Source organism: Chanodichthys erythropterus, chromosome 12 (genome assembly GCF_024489055.1).
Source record: "Chanodichthys erythropterus isolate Z2021 chromosome 12, ASM2448905v1, whole genome shotgun sequence".
In the NCBI taxonomy this organism is placed as follows: Eukaryota; Metazoa; Chordata; class Actinopteri; order Cypriniformes; family Xenocyprididae; genus Chanodichthys; species Chanodichthys erythropterus.
This window is the reverse complement of record NC_090232.1, coordinates 49947047-49967561: the sequence shown is the minus strand read 5'-3', so window position 1 is coordinate 49967561 and position 20515 is coordinate 49947047. Positions and strand designations below refer to the sequence as shown.

The 20515-nt window shown below is 42.2% G+C and overlaps 2 protein-coding genes across 2 annotated transcripts in view; one reads left to right on the top strand and one right to left on the bottom strand.

Moving 5' to 3' along the window:
- LOC137032441 (B-cell receptor CD22-like) overlaps nucleotides 1-20515 on the bottom strand; it is a 900294-nt gene that overhangs the window by 657109 nt on the left and 222670 nt on the right. The gene's annotated exons all lie outside the window — the stretch shown is intronic.
- LOC137031519 (B-cell receptor CD22-like) lies at nucleotides 7852-19553 on the top strand. Its single transcript, XM_067402527.1, has 10 exons — nucleotides 7852-7891; nucleotides 7984-8328; nucleotides 8427-8675; nucleotides 8762-9019; nucleotides 9118-9366; nucleotides 9438-9510; nucleotides 18795-18840; nucleotides 19004-19084; nucleotides 19228-19287; nucleotides 19423-19553. The coding sequence occupies exons 1-10, from the start codon at nucleotides 7852-7854 to the stop codon at nucleotides 19441-19443; spliced, it is 1422 nt and encodes a 473-aa protein (XP_067258628.1). The 3' UTR covers nucleotides 19444-19553.

The window sequence follows — 20515 nt, the reverse complement described above, 5'->3', positions numbered from 1 at the left end:
AGATGATGTTGCATTTGTTCACTTAGCAGGGACTCAGTATCTGAGACAATCCTGTCTGTGAAGAAATAAAATAAGCAAGCTTTGAGGCAGTCTGTCTCAGTCTGTTCCACGACAGGTGCGGTATTTGGTTAAAGTATACACTTATATCCATCGGGAACTGTAAGCTCTTTCAGCTGGTCTACTAAAAGCCTCAAAGGCACCAGGTCTAAAGTGAAGAGAACAAAGACGCATTTTTTAGGAAGTTTGATTCATCCACATTCTTTACAACTTCCCATTCTTTTCTCCTCTTATTGCTAGTAAAGCAGTAAAGACTTACATCACTTCTCTTGTGGCTCGTCGACTGAAAATTACAACCAAAAGCTGCGGCATTGTATATTATATTCTGAGTTGTGTTGCGTTAAAAACAGCAATATGACAGTGCCAGTAGAGCACTGAGTGCAACCATTTGACGTTGTCGACACAGAACACAAACAAAATGGCGCTGCCCATTGTCCAAATATGTTATGGATTTTTTAAATAACACAAATATTTCATGGGTTTTCTACAACATATTTCAGTAAGAGACATCATTTACGTTATATTAAGCCAACACCAGGGGTTCCCTTTAAAGAAACACTTTGAAAATGTGAAGAACTTTGCATGTTCTGGTCTCCTTTCACTTCCTTTCTTTCTTTGTTTGGCTAATTCTCATCCATTGAGGGAGGCTGGTTCATTTGTTTTGTCCATTTTATGATGATGTATTTTCTTATGTTAAAAAAAGTATTCTTTGAATAGTTTTAACCAAAGCTGGTTTTGAAGCAGCAAGTGAGGGTAAAATGTACTTGAAAAGAGGAAGATAAAGAGTTCGTCTTCAAGAGAAATCATCTTGGTTGTAAACCTCTGTTCACACTGCAGAGTTTCCTAGCTGAAAAAATGGTAAGATCTCTTTTCATTTGTCCACTGTACTCCTTAAATTCCATTTTCTTAAAATAAAAACTGTTGTTTACTCAAATTTGACCTGTTTCTTCATGGGTGAATAGCACCAAAAATGTCCAAGTCATGTTTTACCTGAGAATCTAATGAAAAACGTATTATATATTTGCATTAAAAACGTCATTTTACTGTCATTACAATAATCTCACAATGACCTGAACTTATTCTTGATGAATTTTAACTTAGTTTTCCCAGGAGTTCTCCCATCCAGGTACTAACCAGGCTCAGCCCTGCTTAGCTTCAGTGGGCAACCAGTCTTGGGCTACAGGGTGATATGGCTGCTGGCAACATGGAAGTGAAGTCGGTCGCAACTTCTGTTTCAATGCTGACTTTAGTCACTGGAGCTTCAGCTTTTGCTGGTCAAACATAATCAAAGTCCCTTTCAAGGAAAGTCAGTTTATTTGCAACACTTTCGGCAGCTTTTTCACTCATACAAGATTAATTATTAACTAATTTCTGTTTGGATGGTGAAATACACTGAAAAACTGATGGGAAAATTCACCTTTAAATAACATATTTCAAATCAGAAATAAAATCTGACATCAATGATAAATGTTGTTTCTGATGCTCAAATAGCTTTTAATAAGTGCTTATTTCAGGTTTTTCCAGCCAATGCACCTCTCAGAACTGTTTCTACGGATATCAGAGCATCTAAAAGCAGCTTCAGTAACGCGAAGACTCAAGCTTTACTCTGACAGGACTGATTTCCTCTTCCTCCTGGTGTGACGTCTCTCAGTGTCTCTCCGTCTCTTATGAAGGTCACATGATCACAGTGTGATGCTGCTTTCAAAGGTTCACGCGTTTCGTTTTCACACTTACTGTGCTAAAGAGGAAACTGTATTAGTGACCCTGTTTAAGGACATGATGCATTCAAGAACAAGGCCGCAAAATAAAATAATAAAAACTTTCAGACATTCAAATGAATCAATTCTGCTTCATCAGCATGTTTTAAGTTCATTGCTATTAATCAGTCAGTGAATTGGAGGTTTATCAAATGTACAGTTAGTGATGCTGGTGATGAAATATGTTTTTTAGATCACTGTCACTGCAATACCTTCCAGTGTTTTACAATCCCGCCTCCATCAGTTCCCATTCCAGGATAGCTGGGCTAAGCAAATTAAAAGTAAGCAAATTAAAATAAATTCATTCAAGCTATTATTTTCTCTGTCTCACAAGATCAGGTTCCTTGTCATCACTGTCGGTATGAAACTGATTGAATATAGATATTCCCAAGTTTGAAAACATTATTTCATGAGCATCTTCATGGATTGATGTAAAGTTTCTCTCAGTTTAACTTGTATGTCTTTAGTCTAATGTCATCAGATAAAACTCTTCTTCTGCTTTATCAGAACTATAATTGAGGTGTCATAAGCTAATAATAAATGTGTTAATCACATGTCAATCAGTGTGAAAACACCAATACTGGTTCCAGACTGATCATTTGTAGTGCTGTCTCTGTTCATGATTGTTGGTGAAACAGGTAAGAGCTTGATTTTCTGTCAATCTTAAGTGTGGGGGCTTTATGGGAGATTGGTTGGGGCTAGTTGTCACATGACTGTGTCTCAGTAACTATATGGTTTAAAATCAAAAGACCAATAGCACAAAAATGTTTTCTCCACCAATATTTGGTGTTATTGACAAACACCTCGATAAAAATCCACTTTAATCTTTCGCACAACAGATAACTGTATAATGAAGGCTGATTATACAGATTCATATCCAAAACTTATATATTAAAGTGTGTCTATGCAGAAAGTGTCTTTTAAAAAATAAACCTGTCATAAGAAATATTCACCATAGTAAAAGTGTGACAACTAGTCCTATGTGCTGTAAACATAAGTAGTGCACTGATATAAAAATCAAAGGTGGAACATAACAGTTTCACAGTATGAAATTGAAAGCCATCGTTCTGTCAGATATCTACTGTATATGATGTGCTGTCAATCAAAAACTGGGCGGGGAAAGACATTAGAAAGTTACAAACTCATGTAGTGCAAAAGTGACAAAAAAGTGCAAAAATGTATCCAAGAGCATGTTGTTGTCATTTTCTTGGATAAATAAAGTATTTTATTGATTTATGTGTGTATTAAGTAAAGAACTAGAGCTTATTTCTCTTTTGGTTTGTTCTGTTCAATCTTGAAACGGATGGTGCTCAGTTTTCACTGACAAGAAAGAGGAAGATCATGGCACAGTGCAGCATGATCCAGGATCAACATTCCAATCAACCAATCAGATTGAGGGACATTTCACAGTTTATGTCAGGTTTAGGCTTACAACCAGAGTTAGGTGCTTCTATATCAGTGTTATTCACCTATAATTTCCCTTCTAACTTATTAGGTTTAGGGGTAGAGATATGGTTAGCATTACATTTCGGACAGGAAAGTGTTCCTCCTGGTGTGACGTCTCTCAATGTCGCTCTATCACTTATGAAGGTCACGTGATCACACTGCGATGCTGCTGTCAAATGTTCATGCATTGGTTTTCACACTTACTGTGCTAAAGAGGAAACTGTGTTTGTGACCATGTTTAGAGACATATGATGCATTCAAGAACAAGGACGCTGGCAGAATAAAAAGCTTAGAAGCTCTCATAAACAGAGTGGAGTCGGGTAGGTTTAGGGCTATGGAAAGTGGGAGGAGTTGGACCCAAGGCCCCTTGGATCTTGTGTTCTGCAGTGAGGACCATCTTGTGTTTTACAATCCCGCCTCCATCAGTTCCCATTCCAGGATAGTTGGTCTGCATATGCAAATTAAAGTAAATTCATTCAAGCAATTATTTTCTCTGTCTCTCAAGTTCGGGTTCCTTGTCATCGCTGTATGTATGAAACTGATTGCATATAGATATTCCCAAGTGTGAAAACCTGACAACCTTATTGCATGAGCATGACATAAATTTTCTTACAGTTTAACTTTTGTCTTTAGTCGTCACCAGTTAAAGCTCTTCTTCTGCTTGATCTGCCCTAGTTGAGGTGTCAAAACCTCAAGTTAAAAAATAATGTGTGAATCACGTGTCATTCAGTGTGAAAACACCAATACTGGTTTCGTCCTGATCATTTGTGGTGCTGTCTCTGGTCACGGGTGTTGGTGAAACGGGTAAGAGCTTGATTTTATAACCGTTCTCTCAAATATCTAAAGTGTGAGGGATTTATGGGAAACTGGTTGGGGCTAGTTGTCACAGGGCTGTGTCTATGGCAGGGGTGCCCACACTTTTTTTTGTGTGATGATCTACTTTAAAATGATCAACTCAGTGAGATCTACCAACCAAAAAAGCAGTTTAATTAAAAACAACAACAAAAAAAATAGTAATAATTCAAATGCTTGTTACTTCAACTACATGTATCTGTACATTCAGGAAAAAAAAATATTAATAAATGTTCATTGTTGATATTCAATTTTAACACTAACTTAAAACACCTACAGCACAACAGATTACAATAGCCAGGGCATTTACCTTATTCTGATGACTTGCACTGAAGAGAATCAGACTTTTGCATAATCTGGGCAGTAGCTGCTGATAGCTAGTCTCAAACAGGCCTCCAAACTGTCATTAGTCATGCTGGACAAGTGTTTTGATTTAATAATATTAATGTAAGAAAAGGCTGTTTCACATAAATAAGTTGAGCCAAACAGTGCAGTCAGTCAGGTGGCACATTTTCTGTTGGATACTTGTCTTCTGCAAGAAGGTTCCAAAACTGTCCACTGGCCCCCGCCTTCACCTGAATGTCAGTCTGCAGTACTAACATCTTATTCTGCAATGCTGATGGGTTCATCTGAAACAGATTTCCCATGTCCGAGGCCAGGGAATCAACTTCATGCTCATCTCCAAATGGAAAGCACATGAACGGATTGATTGGCTCAAGTAAAGCAAGGTCTTGAAAACGTTCGTCAAAGTCTGACCTGACCTTTTCAATTTGCTCAATGTAGTGCCCACTGTCCAGTTGTGCAGGCTCCTTTCCTTGCTTATGCAGTTCAGAAGCAATGTTTTGGAAGTTGCCTAATTCGTGACGCTGCAGCTTAGATGTGAGTAACTGCAGTTTTCCTTTGAAAGCATTAACTGAGCTGATCATGTTGACCACCGTCTTCTCTTTCCCTTTTAGCTCTAAATTGACCTCATTCAGCAGGTCAGTCAAAAAAGCCGAATCTAAAAGCCACTGCGAATCCAAAGTTGTTTGTATTCTGATTCTTTTGTAAATAGGAGAAACTCCTTTATCTCTGCAGCTTGTGAAATCTTTCTATGAATTTGCCCCTGCTTAACCACCTGACATCGAGCAGGAGATCTGTGGCTGCGGTCAGCTCCCTCCAAATCGGCACGAAATAGCCGCCTCTGAAGTGAGTGTGCATGTATTGAGCAGGCGATTTTCATGGACACATCCATCTTTTTCACATTCAGCATTTTCGCACATAGAGCTTGTTGGTGTATAATACAATGACAGTTAAGGAAGTCGGGAAAAGCATCCTCCTCCTTGCACTTGGCAATGAATCTGTTTGAACGGCCATCATCGCAGGTGCTCCGTCAGTTTTGATTGACACCAGTTTAGACACTGGAAGCTGAGTTTTGTCGACAAAGTCCTTAAAGGATTAGTTCACTTTCTAATGAAAATTTCCTGATTATAAATAAGGATTTTTCTCCATATAGTGGACTTCAATGGAGCCCAAACAGTTGAAATTACAGTTTACAGTTGAAATTAGAGTTTACAGTGATCCCAGACGAGAAATAAGGGTTTTATCTAGAGAAACCATCACTCAATTTTTTTATTTATTTTTTTTATTTTATACGTTTTAACCATAAATGCTCATCTTGAACTAGCTCTCTTCTTCTCTATTTGAATTCCAGCAGTGTAGACACTGCTAAGTGTATTACTGCCCTCCGCAGGTCAAAGTTTGAACTAAATTGTCATATACAATATGCTAGTGCAAGTATATAACAATTAATTCAAACTTTAACCTGTGGAGGGCAGTAAAACACTTAACAGTGTCTACACTGCTGGAATTATAATAGAGAAGAATAAGAGAGCTAGTTCAAGATGAGATTTTATTGTTAAAACTTATATATATATATATATATATATATATATATATATATATATATATTTAGATAAACTATATATATATTTAGAAAATGACAGATCGTTTCACTAGATAAGACCCTTATTCCTCATAGTGCTCTTTGAAGCTGCACTGAAACTGTAATTTTGACCTTCAACCGTTTGGGCTCCAAGAAAGAAAGACATGAACATCTTAGATGACATGGGGTTGAGTGAATTATCAGGAAATTTTAATTTGAAAGTGTACTAATCCTTTAAGTGTCTTTCATAGGCAAAAGTGTTAGTATTTCCTCTTTCGCTGTCATGTCTTTAAACACCATCCATATAAAAATCCACAATTGCGCTGTATCGCTAATGTCCGTGCACTCATCTTACTGCAGTGAGAAACATTCACAGTCAGTTATGTCCTTTCTCAGTTGCTGTGTCAAGTCATCAGCCATCGTTTCACAACAAAGTGTAACTGTATTGCGTGAAAGCTGGACAGCGTTGATAGCGGACACAATCTCACATTTGTTTTTAAAATCAAGAAACAATGAATCTGCTGCCTCGACAAATGCATCTTTTATTATTTGTCCATCTTGAAAAGATTTTTTATGTTTTACGATGGTGTGACTGACCCGGAATGACGCCTCTGTGGCTGCCTTTTGCCTCAGTTAATTGAGATTTCACTTCTTTCATCTTTGTTCTTCTAAGCTCGCTTTTTGCAGGAACATCGTTGTCATAGGTTTTATGAAGAGTCTGAAAATGTCTCTCAATGTTTCCTTTGTTTGGAATAGCAATACTTGTTTGGCAGATCAGACAAATGCATTTAGAAAATTAAAAAAGTTCTCCCTCCCACTCCACATGGAAATGGTAAGTTTTTGCCTTTTTGCTTGGTACCACAATCATTTTTAAATGGTTGACATTAATTTTAGATCTATAGTTTGTGAATGAATGTCATTTGTGTAAGCTACCAAATACTGCTAGATTTGTACTTTTGCACTCTGTTCGCTGAAGCTCTTGGAAGGTGCAAAGCAGGCAAAAAGGAGAAGGAAGGACAATGTTATATTACTTTTTATTAAAATTTAACAAAAGCTTTTATTAAAATTGTGTGTGATCTACCAGCATTGTCTTTGCGATTGCCCTATTGGGCACCCCTGGTGGTTTCAAAAGACTAATAAAACAAAAATGTTTTCTCTAGCAGTATTTGTATGTTATTGTCAAACACCTTGATAAAAATCCACTTTAATCTTTTACACAACAGATAACTGAAGACTGGTAATATAGACTCATATCCAAGACTTATATATTAAAGTGTGTCTCTATACAGGAAGTGGTTTTAAAAATAAGGCAGCAGCTATTTGCATTAAGCGTAAATAGCTATTAGATATTAATAGTAAATTCACTACCACTGCACCACTGAATATGTTGAATTCTGCGCATCTTATTTAGTGTATCTAGTGTAAATAGCATTTGCCAACAAGGGACGCTATTTGCACTTAAATAGACACTCCATAAAAGGCAGCCTGGCAAGATAAATATTCTCCTGAGTAAAAGTGTGACAACTAGAGCCCCAGAGAATGTGCTGTGAAGATAAGCAGTGCACTGAATCAAAAATCAACTAAGGTGCTTCATAACAGTTTCTCAGTTTGGAATTAAAAGCCATCGTTCAGGCAGAGTTCTGCTGTCTATGATGTGCTGTCAATCAAAAACAGGGCAGGGAAAGACAGATTCTTGCTGCCAAGTTCTTGAATAAATAAAGTAGTATTTATTGATATGTTTCACACTGACATTAAGGCTGAAAAATAAGCTACTGTAAATTCCTTATAGGTGTTGCTATGGCGATGTCAGTCAGAATGGCTCCTCCTCTTCTGATCTTTCTGATCATGATTCATGGTGAGTCTCTGCAACAAACGCTCAGGAAGTTTTGCACACTGCATTGTTTATGCACAAGCTGCTGCTAATTTGTTTTGTGTGAACTATTTTAGGAGTCTGTAGTCAGAAGGAGAATGTGATCTACAGTCCTTCACACATCTGTGCACTAAAGGACTCATCAGTGATAATGAACTGCACTTATACATACCCTACTGGACATCAGATCACGAAAGTGTTCTGGACCAAAGGCCCTGTAAAGGGCGTAGAGCCTCCAGATCTGTCTGAGGACCCTGAATACAGTCAGAGGCTTCAATATCTGGGAGATAAACAGCAGAACTGCACCATCAGACTGAGTCATGTGACACTGAAGGATTCACACGAGTACTATTTCAGATTCATCACTGATAAACCTGATGTGAAATGGACTGGCATTCCAGGAGTGACTCTTAATGTCACAGGTGACTTTGGTGAGGTTTCTCTCTTCTTCTGTGCATTATGTTGAATAATAATCAGTGTATGACAGCAGCACTAGATATAATGTGTGTGTTGTGTTCAGATCTTCAGGTGGAGTCTCCTGAGAGAGTGACAGAGGGAGATTCAGTCCGTCTGACATGTAAAAGCAGCTGCACTCTGACTGACAGAGCAACATTCATCTGGTACAGAAACTCACAGCCATTAACTGAGAGAAGAGACAGAAACAATGAACTCCTGCTGCAGTCAGTCAGAAGAGAGGATGCAGGCAGATATAGCTGTGCTGTACACGGACACAATCACATCTCTCCTGCTGTTCAGCTCAATGTCACATGTGAGTACAGATTCATTTGTTCTTTTAAAAACTGGAGATTGTGTTTGAATGAGATGATTTAAAGATTTAACTTATGTCCTTTTCAGATTCACCCAGGAACGTCTCAGTGTTGATAACTGGATCTGGTGAAATAGTGTCAGGAGATTCAGTGACTCTGATCTGCAGCAGTGATTCAAACCCTCCTGCTCTGAACTTCAGCTGGTTTAAAGGAGGAACGTTTGTAGGATCTGGAAGAATCTACAGCATCTCAAAGATCAGCTCTGATGACAGTGGAGAATACAAGTGCAGATCCATCAATGAACATGGAGAGAAATACTCTGATGCTGTGACTTTAAACATCATGTGTGAGTTAATGATGGTTCCGTAACTAATGGTAATCATCATATTAATGGATTAACAATCACAAAACTTAATTAATATACAATTTTTTTGTCTGTTTTAGACCCTCCCAGGAATGTCTCAGTCTCCATCATTCGGTCTTGTCAGATTTGGGCGGGAGGTTCAGTGACTCTGATCTGCAGCAGTGATTCAAACCCTCCTGCTCTGAACTTCAGCTGGTTTAAGGAGAATGAAAGCTCAGCTGTTGGATCTGGACAGAGTTTCAGTGCACTACAGAGTGGACGCTTCTACTGTCAGGCTCACAATCAACATGGATCTCAGAGATCAGACGCTGTAACTGTGACTGTTAAAGGTAGAGCAGCACATATACTTACATTACTCTTTCTAAAGTGAAGAAAATTAATCTGTTTTACTCTTTTGTAGGACATCTGGTGATATTATACATATCCATTGGAGTGGTTTGTGGAGCTGCAGTGATCTTCATGATGCTGGTTTGGTAAGATATGTGTCTGTGGTACTATGTATTGTGTGTGAATGAGTGACTGAGTCAGAAGATTGTGAATTCAGTGAGACGTAATGATGAACGTGAGCCAAAGCAAAATTATGAGGGGCCGTACAAGCCATAATTTATTTCTGGCACTCTCACACACATACATTTTTACTCTCACACACATACATTCTCCTTTCACATACATACATTTCTAATCTCACACACACTTACATTATCCTTTCACACACATACATTTCTACTCCCACATACATTTGTATTTTCTCACATACATATATTCTCCTTTCACACACATACATTTCTACTCTCTTACACACTTACATTCTCCTTTCACATATTCATGTGTACATTTTGGGTTGTTTTTTGCCCAAGGGCTGGGTAAACATAGGACAGAACACAGGTTGGGCTAATTCTACCCAGCATAAAGGGTTGATTTTATTATTATTTTTTTTTTTTTCTATGATATAGTTTATTTAGTACTTACAGATTAAATTATCTAAACCAGTGGTTCCCAACCTTTTTAGCCTCAAGTACCCCCACAACTCCATCAATAAGGATCAAGTACCCCTTTATCGACACTAAGCAAAAATGCGGCGTTTATATTTGAATGCAGTTGTAACAATTAAGTAATTTACCAATGAACCAGTTTTATTGATTACAATTCAGACTTGAAGATATTGGGACATTTTAAACAAGAAACACAATGTAATTGGACATTCCAGCACTTCAAATGTTATTTTGAATATGATGACAATCAGCAAGTCTATATTACACTTAAGCGACAGGGGACATTAAAACGCTCAATGTACTAAGTGATATTAACAGACCAAACTTAGTAGCTAAACATCATACTAAGTCTACTACAGAAAAGCAGTTGAGCCCAGAATTTGAATTTTCCTCCCATAGAACATGGCTTATTGTACTAAGACAGTGATATTAAATGACCAAACCAAGTAAACATCATACTAATATACCATACATGTACAGCAAAGCAGATGAGCCCAGAATATAATCGCAATTTGTTTAATTACACATTTTCCTCCCATAGAAAACCGTTATAGGCTAAAGAAAAAGCTTAACGTCGCTTAATGTAGCCTACTAAGTGATCAAAGATCAAATTCTGCACAAAACAATTATTCTATATAGTATTCTTCATTAGTATAGTGTTGACTAAATTTGGTCTTTTAATGTCACTGTCTTACATTAATCCTTGTTAAGGGAGGAAAATGCTTAACATGTAATTAAACGTGTTGCGTTCATATTCTAGGCTCATCTGCTTTTCTGTACAAGTTAGGCTATGTGTTTTAGAATGTCCCAGCGACCAAACCAAGCAAAATCTAAATCTTTTTCGTACCCCCGGTTGGGAATCACTTATCTAAACATGTGTAAAATACTCCACACAACCACTGGTTTATGATACAGTTCTTAATACAGCTTATTTTATATAGTTTTTACATAGTTTTTACCATGCCTAAAAATATATTTAACAAACATTAGAAATTATACATTTAGGTCTAAAAGTTCCCATTCAGTCGGTCACGTTCAACGTACGTCGGACAGACCGACAAATAGGAATCTCGCCAGAGAGGCCAATCTACTTTGAGTGTAACTAAACGAGCCAATGCACATTGGCACGCAATCATATGCATCAGCTGCTTGCCTCGCAGCGCGGGTATATAATGAGCAGCAGGTGCGTTGCATCTTCAGCTTTTCGCTTCGGAGCCAAACTTCTGCAACACTGAAGAAAGCTACTGAAAGCACGAGTGTGGTGAACGAGTCAGCTCTTCGAGACGTCTCTTGGTTGCGGTGCAGGCAGACAGCGCAGCAGCGGGGCTGATTTCTCCTTTGTTTTTTCTTTGCCTTTTATTTTGAGCAAAAAGCTTTAGTCAGCGTGAAGGCCGTTCTCACGGCTGGTGAAACGGTGCGCCTAGAGCGCTAAAAAGCTGTTATTACAGCTGGTAAGAGAGCGCCTTCAAGGAGAGTGAACACGACAGGCTGCACATTTCCCTGTCTGTGCTGCAGCGGCTTTTCCCTTGCATGCTTCAGCACCTAAAAGAGTCAGTCCTTGAAAGAGCTTACACGAGTAGTTCGCGTCTTTTTAAAGATGTCGTTCTACTTGTGTGTTTCTGGATGTGGTTGTTACCTGGCGCCTCGGGATGGTCACCAGCGCTGTATCGCGTGCTTGGGCTTAAGGCATGCTGAGGCGGTGTTTGTGGACGAGTCATGTACCCATTGTGGGAAGATGACCGTCGTGGAGTTGCGGTCGAGACTCCACTTCCTGCAAAGGGGTGGAGTCCCGGTCCCGACGCCTCGTTCCAATCCTCCTCAGAGGGTTGCTTCGGGCGGCGGGGCTGGTGACTTGAGGATCACTGTGAGCGCGTTTCCTTTGGGGAACCAACCCCCTAGGAACCCTCCCCCCTCGTGCGCTCCGCAGCCAGTAGAGCTGCCGGGGGAACGCGGTGGACCACCCCAGAGGTGTGTACCATCCATATTCTTCGGAGCTCCCCAAGACGACCGGATGTCGATCGCTGCATCGGAGGGTGAGCCTGACGCTTCTGGGGATGACGATTCGGCATAGCTGCCTCCCTCGGGAGTGACAACTGTGCCCGATTCAGACCCGGAAATGATGGCTATGCTTTCCCGGGCCGCCAACAGGGTCGGGCTCGTGTGGAATCCTCCACCGTCTCTCGAGCCCTCGAGGTTGGATGATTGGTATCTCGGGGTGGCAAGGGCTGGTTCTCAGCCCCCCACCCCAGTGCCTTTCTTCCCGGAGGTGCATGAAGAGCTCACTGGCACATGGACGGCACCTTTTAATGCCCGAAGCCGTGTCGGTGGGTCCTCCTCCCTCACCACCCTTGATGGTGGAACGGCTAAGGGTTATACACGCATACCCCCTGTGGAACGGGCCGTTGCTATGCAACTGTGCCCTAACTCCACCTGGCGGGGGGAGCTGTCTCTCCCTTCCCAGACCTGTAAGTACTCGTAGGATCTTACCGGCAAGGCTTATCAGGCCTGTGGGGAAGCCGCTTCCGCCTTACACGCTATGGCGTTGTTGCAGGTCCGTCAGGCCAAGGCACTGAAGGACCTGCACGAGGGTGGTCATGATCCGCAAGTTCTGCAAGAGCGACGAAGGTTACGGCGCGGTCAGTGGGTCGTGCGATGTCCACCATGGTGGTCCAGGAACGCCATCTCTGGCTGTGTCTCGCGGACATGAGGGATACCGACAAGGTCAGGTTTAGTGATCGACCGATATTGATTTTTTATAACCGATACCGATACCGATTGCAGAACCGATATTTATTTACTGTTATACTTCTGTTTTTGACAATTATTACAACACAAATGAGCTGAACAAACCATTTTATTTATAACAATCACTCCCTCCTTGCATAAAAAAAAAAAAAAAAAAAAAAAAAAAAACTTTACTGAATAATATTAGCTGGAATATATAACATTGTCAGGAAAGTAACAAACAAAACAGCATACATCATTGCATTTTCCAACTAGTGTTATTAATTATTTTGTTTTGTCGGTCTAGATCATGAAATGCTTTCTGACAAAGTGCTGTAACTTATCTATGCATTTACACAAAACTATAAATTGGGCTACTCAACCGCGATCGCGTGTGGAGATACTAAATAATTTCCACAGAGCTGCATTTATTTAGATTTGTATTAACTAAATAATGGTTATGTAGTAAATCAAATGATTATATAATCTAATAAAGTTAAACAGCACTTGTCAGTTGGCATTTTACGATCTAAATTTAATCTAACGTTAAATCATGAAATGCCAACTGACAAAGTGCTGTTTGACTATAACTTAATCAACCGCGATCGCGCATGGAGATAATAAATAATTAATTTCCACAAAGCGGTAGGCTATATTTATATGTGTATTAGCGAAATGATTGTTATGTAGTAAAGGATAATATAATCTAGGGTGTTTAAACAAGATAATCTTGTCAAAAGTTTAATTCAGTGGCCGTGCTTAAGCCTCCTGATCATCCGTCAGTTGCTAAGTAATATGAACAAACTTTTTCTTCTAGACTATCGTGAGCAAATACAACAGATAGAGAATTAAATTCAGCGCTTTTATTTTCAACATGCACTCATTCACGTCTGTTTTATTTAATTCATGTAAAGTTACGTCTTTATTGGGGCAGGACATGACGAATTACACTACGTGACTCAATGAGTTCGTCTCAATTGTTTAGAAACAAGCTGCATAAATTAACTATATCAGGAATTTATGTCTCAGATCTCATTTGTGCATGTCTGTTATGTTAAATAAAGTTGATTAATTAAAGAAAACCAAGTAGAACATATACTTAATCCGATATTACAAAACCGATACCCGATTATGGAAAAATGCTTAAATATCGGGAAAAATATCGGTAAACCGATACATCGGTCGATCACTAGTCAGGTTTCTTAATTCACCCGTGTCCCAGACCGGCCTTTTCGGCGACGCGTTCGAGAACTTTGCCCAACAGTTCTCGGCTGTACAAAAGCAGTCAGAGGCCATCAGTCACATCCTGCCGAGGCGGTCAGCTGCTGCACCTCCACCGCCGGCGGCACCTCAGACTGCCCGTCGCCGAGGGCGCCCCCCTGCAGCCGCCCCCGCTCCCACGCCCCAGCAGCAGCAGCCTCCATCCAAGCGGCGTCGTGGAACCGGTCGCGGGCGGGGTGCCCAGCCCGTCCAGCCACCCCCTAAGAAGAAGGGTGGCAAGGCCAAGTCCAAGCGGCCCTAGGACGGGCGTCCCGGAGATGGACCTGCGAGTTTTGAATCGGAGCCTCCACAAGCTACCGTTCAAAATGCTCACGCAGAAAAGCATTTTCGAGTGCATCCGTCCCCGAGATTGGTTTGCAGCGATCGACCTGAAGTACACGTACTTCCATGTTTCGATTCTTCCGCGACACAGGCCATTCCTGAGATTCGCGTTCGAATCCAAACCAACCCTTCGGGCTGGCCCTGTCTCCCCGCGTCTTCACGAAAGTCGTAGAGGGAGCCCTTGTTCCCATGAGAGAACAGGGTGTTTGCATTCTCAACTATCTAGACGACTGGCTCATTCTAGCACAGTCTCGGGATCAGTTGTGCGAACACAGGGACTTGGTGCTCAGTCACCTCAGCCAGTTGGGGCTTCGGGTCAACTGGGAAAAGAGCAAACCGCCCCAGTGCAGAGGATCTCTTTTCTCGGTATGGAGTTGGATTCAGTCAAACAGATAGCACGCCTCACAGTGGAACGTGCTCGGTCAGTGTTGAACTGCCTGAATACGTTCAACGGCAGGACAGCGGTCCCACTGAAGTTCTTTCAGAGGCTCCTGGGGCATATGGCGGCTGCAGCGGCTGTAACACCGCTCGGTCTGCTTCATATGAGACCGCTTCAGCACTGGCTTCACGGCCGAGTCCCGAGATGGGCGTGGCAAGGCGGCATGTTCCGGGTGCCAATCACTCAGGAGTGCCGCCGAACCTTCAGTCCGTGGTCGGACCCTTTGTTTCTCCGGGCAGGTGTGCCCCTAGAACAAGTGTCCCGGCATGCTGTGGTTTTCACAGATGCTTCTGCAACCGGCTGGGGTGCCACGTACAACGGGCATGCAGTCTCAGGGGTTTTGACGGGACCCCATCTGCATTGGCACATCAATTGCCTCGAGTTGCTGGCAGTACGCCTTGCTCTGAGCCGCCTCAAAGGCCTGCTTCGGGGCAAGCATGTACTGGTCCGTACGGACAACACTGCGACCGTTGCGTACATCAACCGTCAAGGTGGTCTATGCTCCCGTCGCATGTCGCAACTCGCCCGCCATCTCCTCCTGTGGAGTCGGAAGCATCTGAGGTCGCTTCGCGCCATTCATGTTCCCGGTGTGCTCAACCGTGTGGCCGACGAGCTATCACAAGCTGTGCTGCCAGGAGAGTGGCGACTCCACCCCCAGGTGGTTCAGCTGATCTGGAGAGAATTAGGAGAGGCTCAGGTAGACCTGTTTGCCTCACCAGAAACCTCCCACTGCCAGTTGTTTTACTCTCTGACCGAGGGGACACTCGGGACAGATGCACTGGCTCACAGCTGGCCCCGGGGCCTGCACAAATATGCGTTTCCCCCAGTGAGCCTACTTGCACAGACCCTGTGCAAAGTCAGGGAGGACGAGGAGCAGGTCTTGTTAGTTGCGCCTTATTGGCCCAACCGGACCTGGTTCCCAGAACTCTCACTCCTCGCGACAGCCCCTCCCTGGCCCATCCCTCTGAGGAAGGACCTCCTTTCTCAGAGACGGGGCACTCTTTGGCACCCGCATCTAGACCTCTGGAAACTCCATGTCTGGTCCCTGGACGGGACGCGGAGGTTCTAGGTGACTTACCCCCTGAGGTACTTAACACCATCACTTCGGCACGTGCACTGTCTACGAGACGTGCTTACGCCTTGAAGTGGAACCTGTTCGTTGAGTGGTGCTCTTCTCGCCGAGAAGAGCCCCGAAGATGCTCGATCGGAGTTGTGCTTTCCTTCTTGCAGCAGGGGTTGGAGCGTAGGCTGTCCCCCTCCACCCTCAAAGTCCACACTGCTGCTATCTCCGCTTACCACGACCACATAGATGGCAAATCTGTTGGTCAGCACGACCTGGTCATCAGGTTCCTTAAGGGGGCGAGACGGTTAAATCCTCCTCGTCCCCCCTCCATACCCTCTTGGGACCTTACTCTGGTGCTGAAAGCACTCCAGATTGCTCCCTTTGAGCCTTTGCTGTCTGCAGACTTAAAGATTCTGTCTATGAAGACTTTGCTGCTGGTGGCATTGGCCTCCATCAAGAGGGTAGGGGACCTGCAGTCATTTTCGGTCGACGAATCGTGCCTAGAGTTCGGGCCGGGTGACAGCCACGTGGTACTGAGACCCCGGCCTGGCTATGTGCCCAAGGTTCCTACCACTCCCTTCAGGGATCAGGTGGTGAGCCTGCAAGTGCTGCCCTCGGAGGAGGCAGACCCAGCCCTGGCTTTGCTCTGTCCAGTTCGCGCCTTGCGACTGTACATAGACAGAACTCGAAGCTTCAGGACCTCAGACCAGCTCTTTGTCTGTTACGGAGGCCAGCAGAAGGGAAAGGCTGTCTCCAAGCAGAGGATGGCCCACTGGATAGTGGATGCCATCGCCCTGGCTTATCAAGCTCAGGGCGTGCCCTGCCCGCTCAGGTTGCATGCTCACTCCACGAGAGGTGTAGCATCCTCCTGGGCGCTGGCTCGTGGCACCTCGCTAACAGACATTTGTAGATCTGCGATCTGGGCGACACCTAACACGTTCGCTAGATACTATAGCCTTCGTGTCGAGCCGGTCTCCTCCCGTGTTCTCGCCTCAGGTCAGAGGCACGGAGAGGCCCCGGCTTAGTGTTGGCTTGCTGCGCTACATGCGCGTTCTATTCTCCAGAGAGTCCCTACGGGCAGACCCTGTTGAGTCCTCCGGTTACCTCTTGGCAGCCGACGTGGCGGAGCGTCTGGTGCCAGGCCTATACTCCGTTGTTTCCTTGAGAACCGGATTTAGGCTGGGTTCCATATGTGTGACCCTACGGGGATGCCATATGGGTTTTTCCACGGCTGCTCATAAACGAAGCCCGTGTCTTTCCCTCTGGGAGATCCCATCTCTCACCGAGTGGAGTCACCCCAGTTCTTCCATATGTTGTACAACCTACAAGGTTAGTCCATATGTACTTATCCATATAACTCCTTCGGGGAAGGATATGGCTTCCGCAGCGTTCCTTATCTCATGTAAGGCTACGCTTTCCCAGCGTTATCCAATTGTCTCACTGAGTGGGTTTTGGGAACAACAGTGATCGACCCTCTCTGTGTGAGCTCGGTCCCACCGTCCTTAGGCAAGGGGGTTCAGGTGGCTCACAACAGAGCGCTGGAAGAGGGCAGCTCCTGTGGCGCTTTGGTAGGGATTCCTATTCGTCGGTCTGTCCGACGTATGTCGAACGTGACCGACTGAATGGGAACATCTCGGTTACATAGGTAACCCTCGTTCCCTGAAGGAGGGAATGGAGACGTACGTCCCGTCGCCACAGGCGTTGTCCTGCTGATGCTGCCGCCTGCTGGGTTCGGCTCCTCAGCGAAAACCTGAAGATGCAACGCACCTGCTGCTCATTATATACCCGCGCTGCGAGGCAAGCAGCTGATGCATATGATTGCATCCCAATGTGCATTGGCTCGTTTAGTTACACTTGAAGTAGATTGGCCTCTCTGGCGAAATTCCTATTCGTCGGTCTGTCCGACGTATGTCTCACTCCCTCCTTCAGGGAATGAGGGTTACCTATGTAACCGAGACGTTATTCATGTGTAATCAAAAGTCGCGTCCCGTTTCCACCGTAACGATGCTGCTTCTTCAGCAGGAGATGGGCTCGCGTTCGGCGGTGGAACTCATTTCAGACCACCGCCCTCCGTCTCACTCGTAGCCGAAAGATGCTTTGGCTGCTTCCATAACCTGCCCATAAACAATCAGTGCACAGTTCTGAGAACATATTTCAATATCCAAAGTATTTATATTCAGTATCTTTGGGAAAAAAATTGATAATTTTACGCAAGGCAGTGTTTCCTTCATCTAAAAGACGGATGCGACACTCGTTAACGGACATCGCATCCCTGTAGTTTGCTTTGCATTAAATAAAATGATTTACAGCACAGCAACGATTTTATTGATTAAATAAAACACACACAAACCTGTATTTCATAGACAAAATGCATCAAGTCGGTGGGGCGGAGCAGCGCTGAGAAGCTGAATGTCACGTGATGATCGCGCCTGACCTGCCTTCCGTTTCCATCATACTCTCTCTCACTCACTTACATTCTATTCTCACACACATACATTCTACTCTCACACACACATATTTTCTTCAGACATGCATGTGTGAGAGTAGAATATGTATGTATGTGAGAGGAGAATATATATGCATGTGAAAAGAGAATGTATGCATGTAAGAAGAGAATATATATGTATGTGAGAGTAGAATGTATGTGTGTGAGAGTGCCAGAATGAATTTTGGCTTGATTGGCTCTTCATACAAAATTTCCAATTTTCTATCCTCTCTTTCCACACTGACAGCTACTCAGTTAGTTATTGAATAAGGAAGTCTGAAGCTCACATCTTTACTGCAGTAAATCCTAAAGATACACCAGATTTCATCACATTAATAATGGCAGTGTCACGTCCTAAAGAAACCTCACTGGTTCAAAATTATAATTGTGTATTAAACATCACATCACAAGTTCAGATTGGTTGTAATTGTGTCAAATCATTGTTTTTTAAGGAGAATCAGAAGGATGAAAAAGAGAAATGACACACATGAGTCTCAGGTGAGAACAATTTATTTTTTTATCAGTAGTTTACTAATCAGGTAAATTAATTTGAAACTAAAAGTGAAAGTTTAAATGTAGCTGTGACTTTATTTAATGAGTTGTTTAAATACATTTTTTTTTCTCTCTATTCTGTTTTCTATCTATTCCATCTGTTGCACAGATGGTCGATTCCAGACCTCCTCATGACAGACACAAAGCTTGTGATGTTGAATTGAGTGATCCTGTGTATGAGAATGTAACGGTAAATGTTTTAACTGAGGATTTCCTACACTTTTACTCAATGCTCCTCAATGTTAGAGTGAAAATATCAAATGTCTTTTGATTAAGTATATGGAAATTTAAATAACACAGTCCTGTTTTGACTTTGTCTCTTCATTCATAAAGGCTGATCAACTTGATGATTGTAAATCCGAACTGGACTCGTCTGTGTATGAAAATCTTCCAGTAAGTAAGAAAACCTACAAGACAGAGAAAAATCCAAAACTTATTATCCATTCATCATGATTGATGTTCTTGATATTTTTATTTAAATATTATCAATGTTTTCTTTCTTTTTTTTTTTCTTTCTTTCTTAATCAGCATAACAACAAGAGGCTGTAATGTTTTGAACACACAGCAAATATTACAGCCTGTATTAATCTCTTTGTGGGCGGAGCCCTGAATGATTGACAGGAGTGCCGTGATGACACGTGACTGAAGTAATTTGAGGATCATGTTAATCAAACAACAAAAGACAAAGAGAAAATCACTTACTGCTCTTGACTGATTAACTGATATAGTTTTAATTGATTAATCTGTATGTCATTTTAACAATGAAGATTATCAATTGTTACTTTAAATTTAATTACTCTTTCTTTTTCAGTTTATTACCTGAATTATTCTGTTAGATCTACCTGAAACATAAAGCAGTCTGTTTCATTTGTATCTTTATTCTATTGAATTTATTTGTGCTGTTCTTAATCATTTGTTTATTTGTTCTTATTTTATTACTAATTATGTCTTTTTAAAATTCAATTTACCTTTTGAAATCAAGCTTCCTTGTGCTGTGTGTGTGAGTTATTACAACAAAATTACCCCACTGAAAAAAATATATATATATTGATCAAGTACCATTACAATTATCACACAAATATTATTTAACTCAATGTATATATATACTTTTCAATGTATGGACATCTACATGACAGTATATGGGGCATTTTTTCCCCTGTGGTTTCAAAAATGGTATCGAAGTTAGAAACTTCAGTACTGTGACAACACTACTTCTGTATATTTGGCTCACTTTATCTGACTACACTTAAAATCAATTCAGGTGTTTCTAATTAGTGCATTTATATTAAGTGTACTTAAGTACAGTTGGGAAAATGTACTTCAATCATGACAACTCTCGGAGTGGATTAAATTCAACCAGCATTTATTGGCATGGGGTATGAAGTATACATGGCTTGATTTTGGCGTACGAAATCTGCTACGCTGCTGCTGTGCAAATACAAATTGTTCAGTTTAGTCAAATATAACAACAAGGAAAGGCTGCTGCAAGAATGGTAGAACCCCCCCTCAAAGCAGTGGACCGCATGGTCCTTGCTACCCAAGTTAAGAAGCGGCCGAGTGGCTTCGGCCTGATACCCCCCACACAGCAGATCTGAACGCCAAAATATGTGTATTGCTGCTG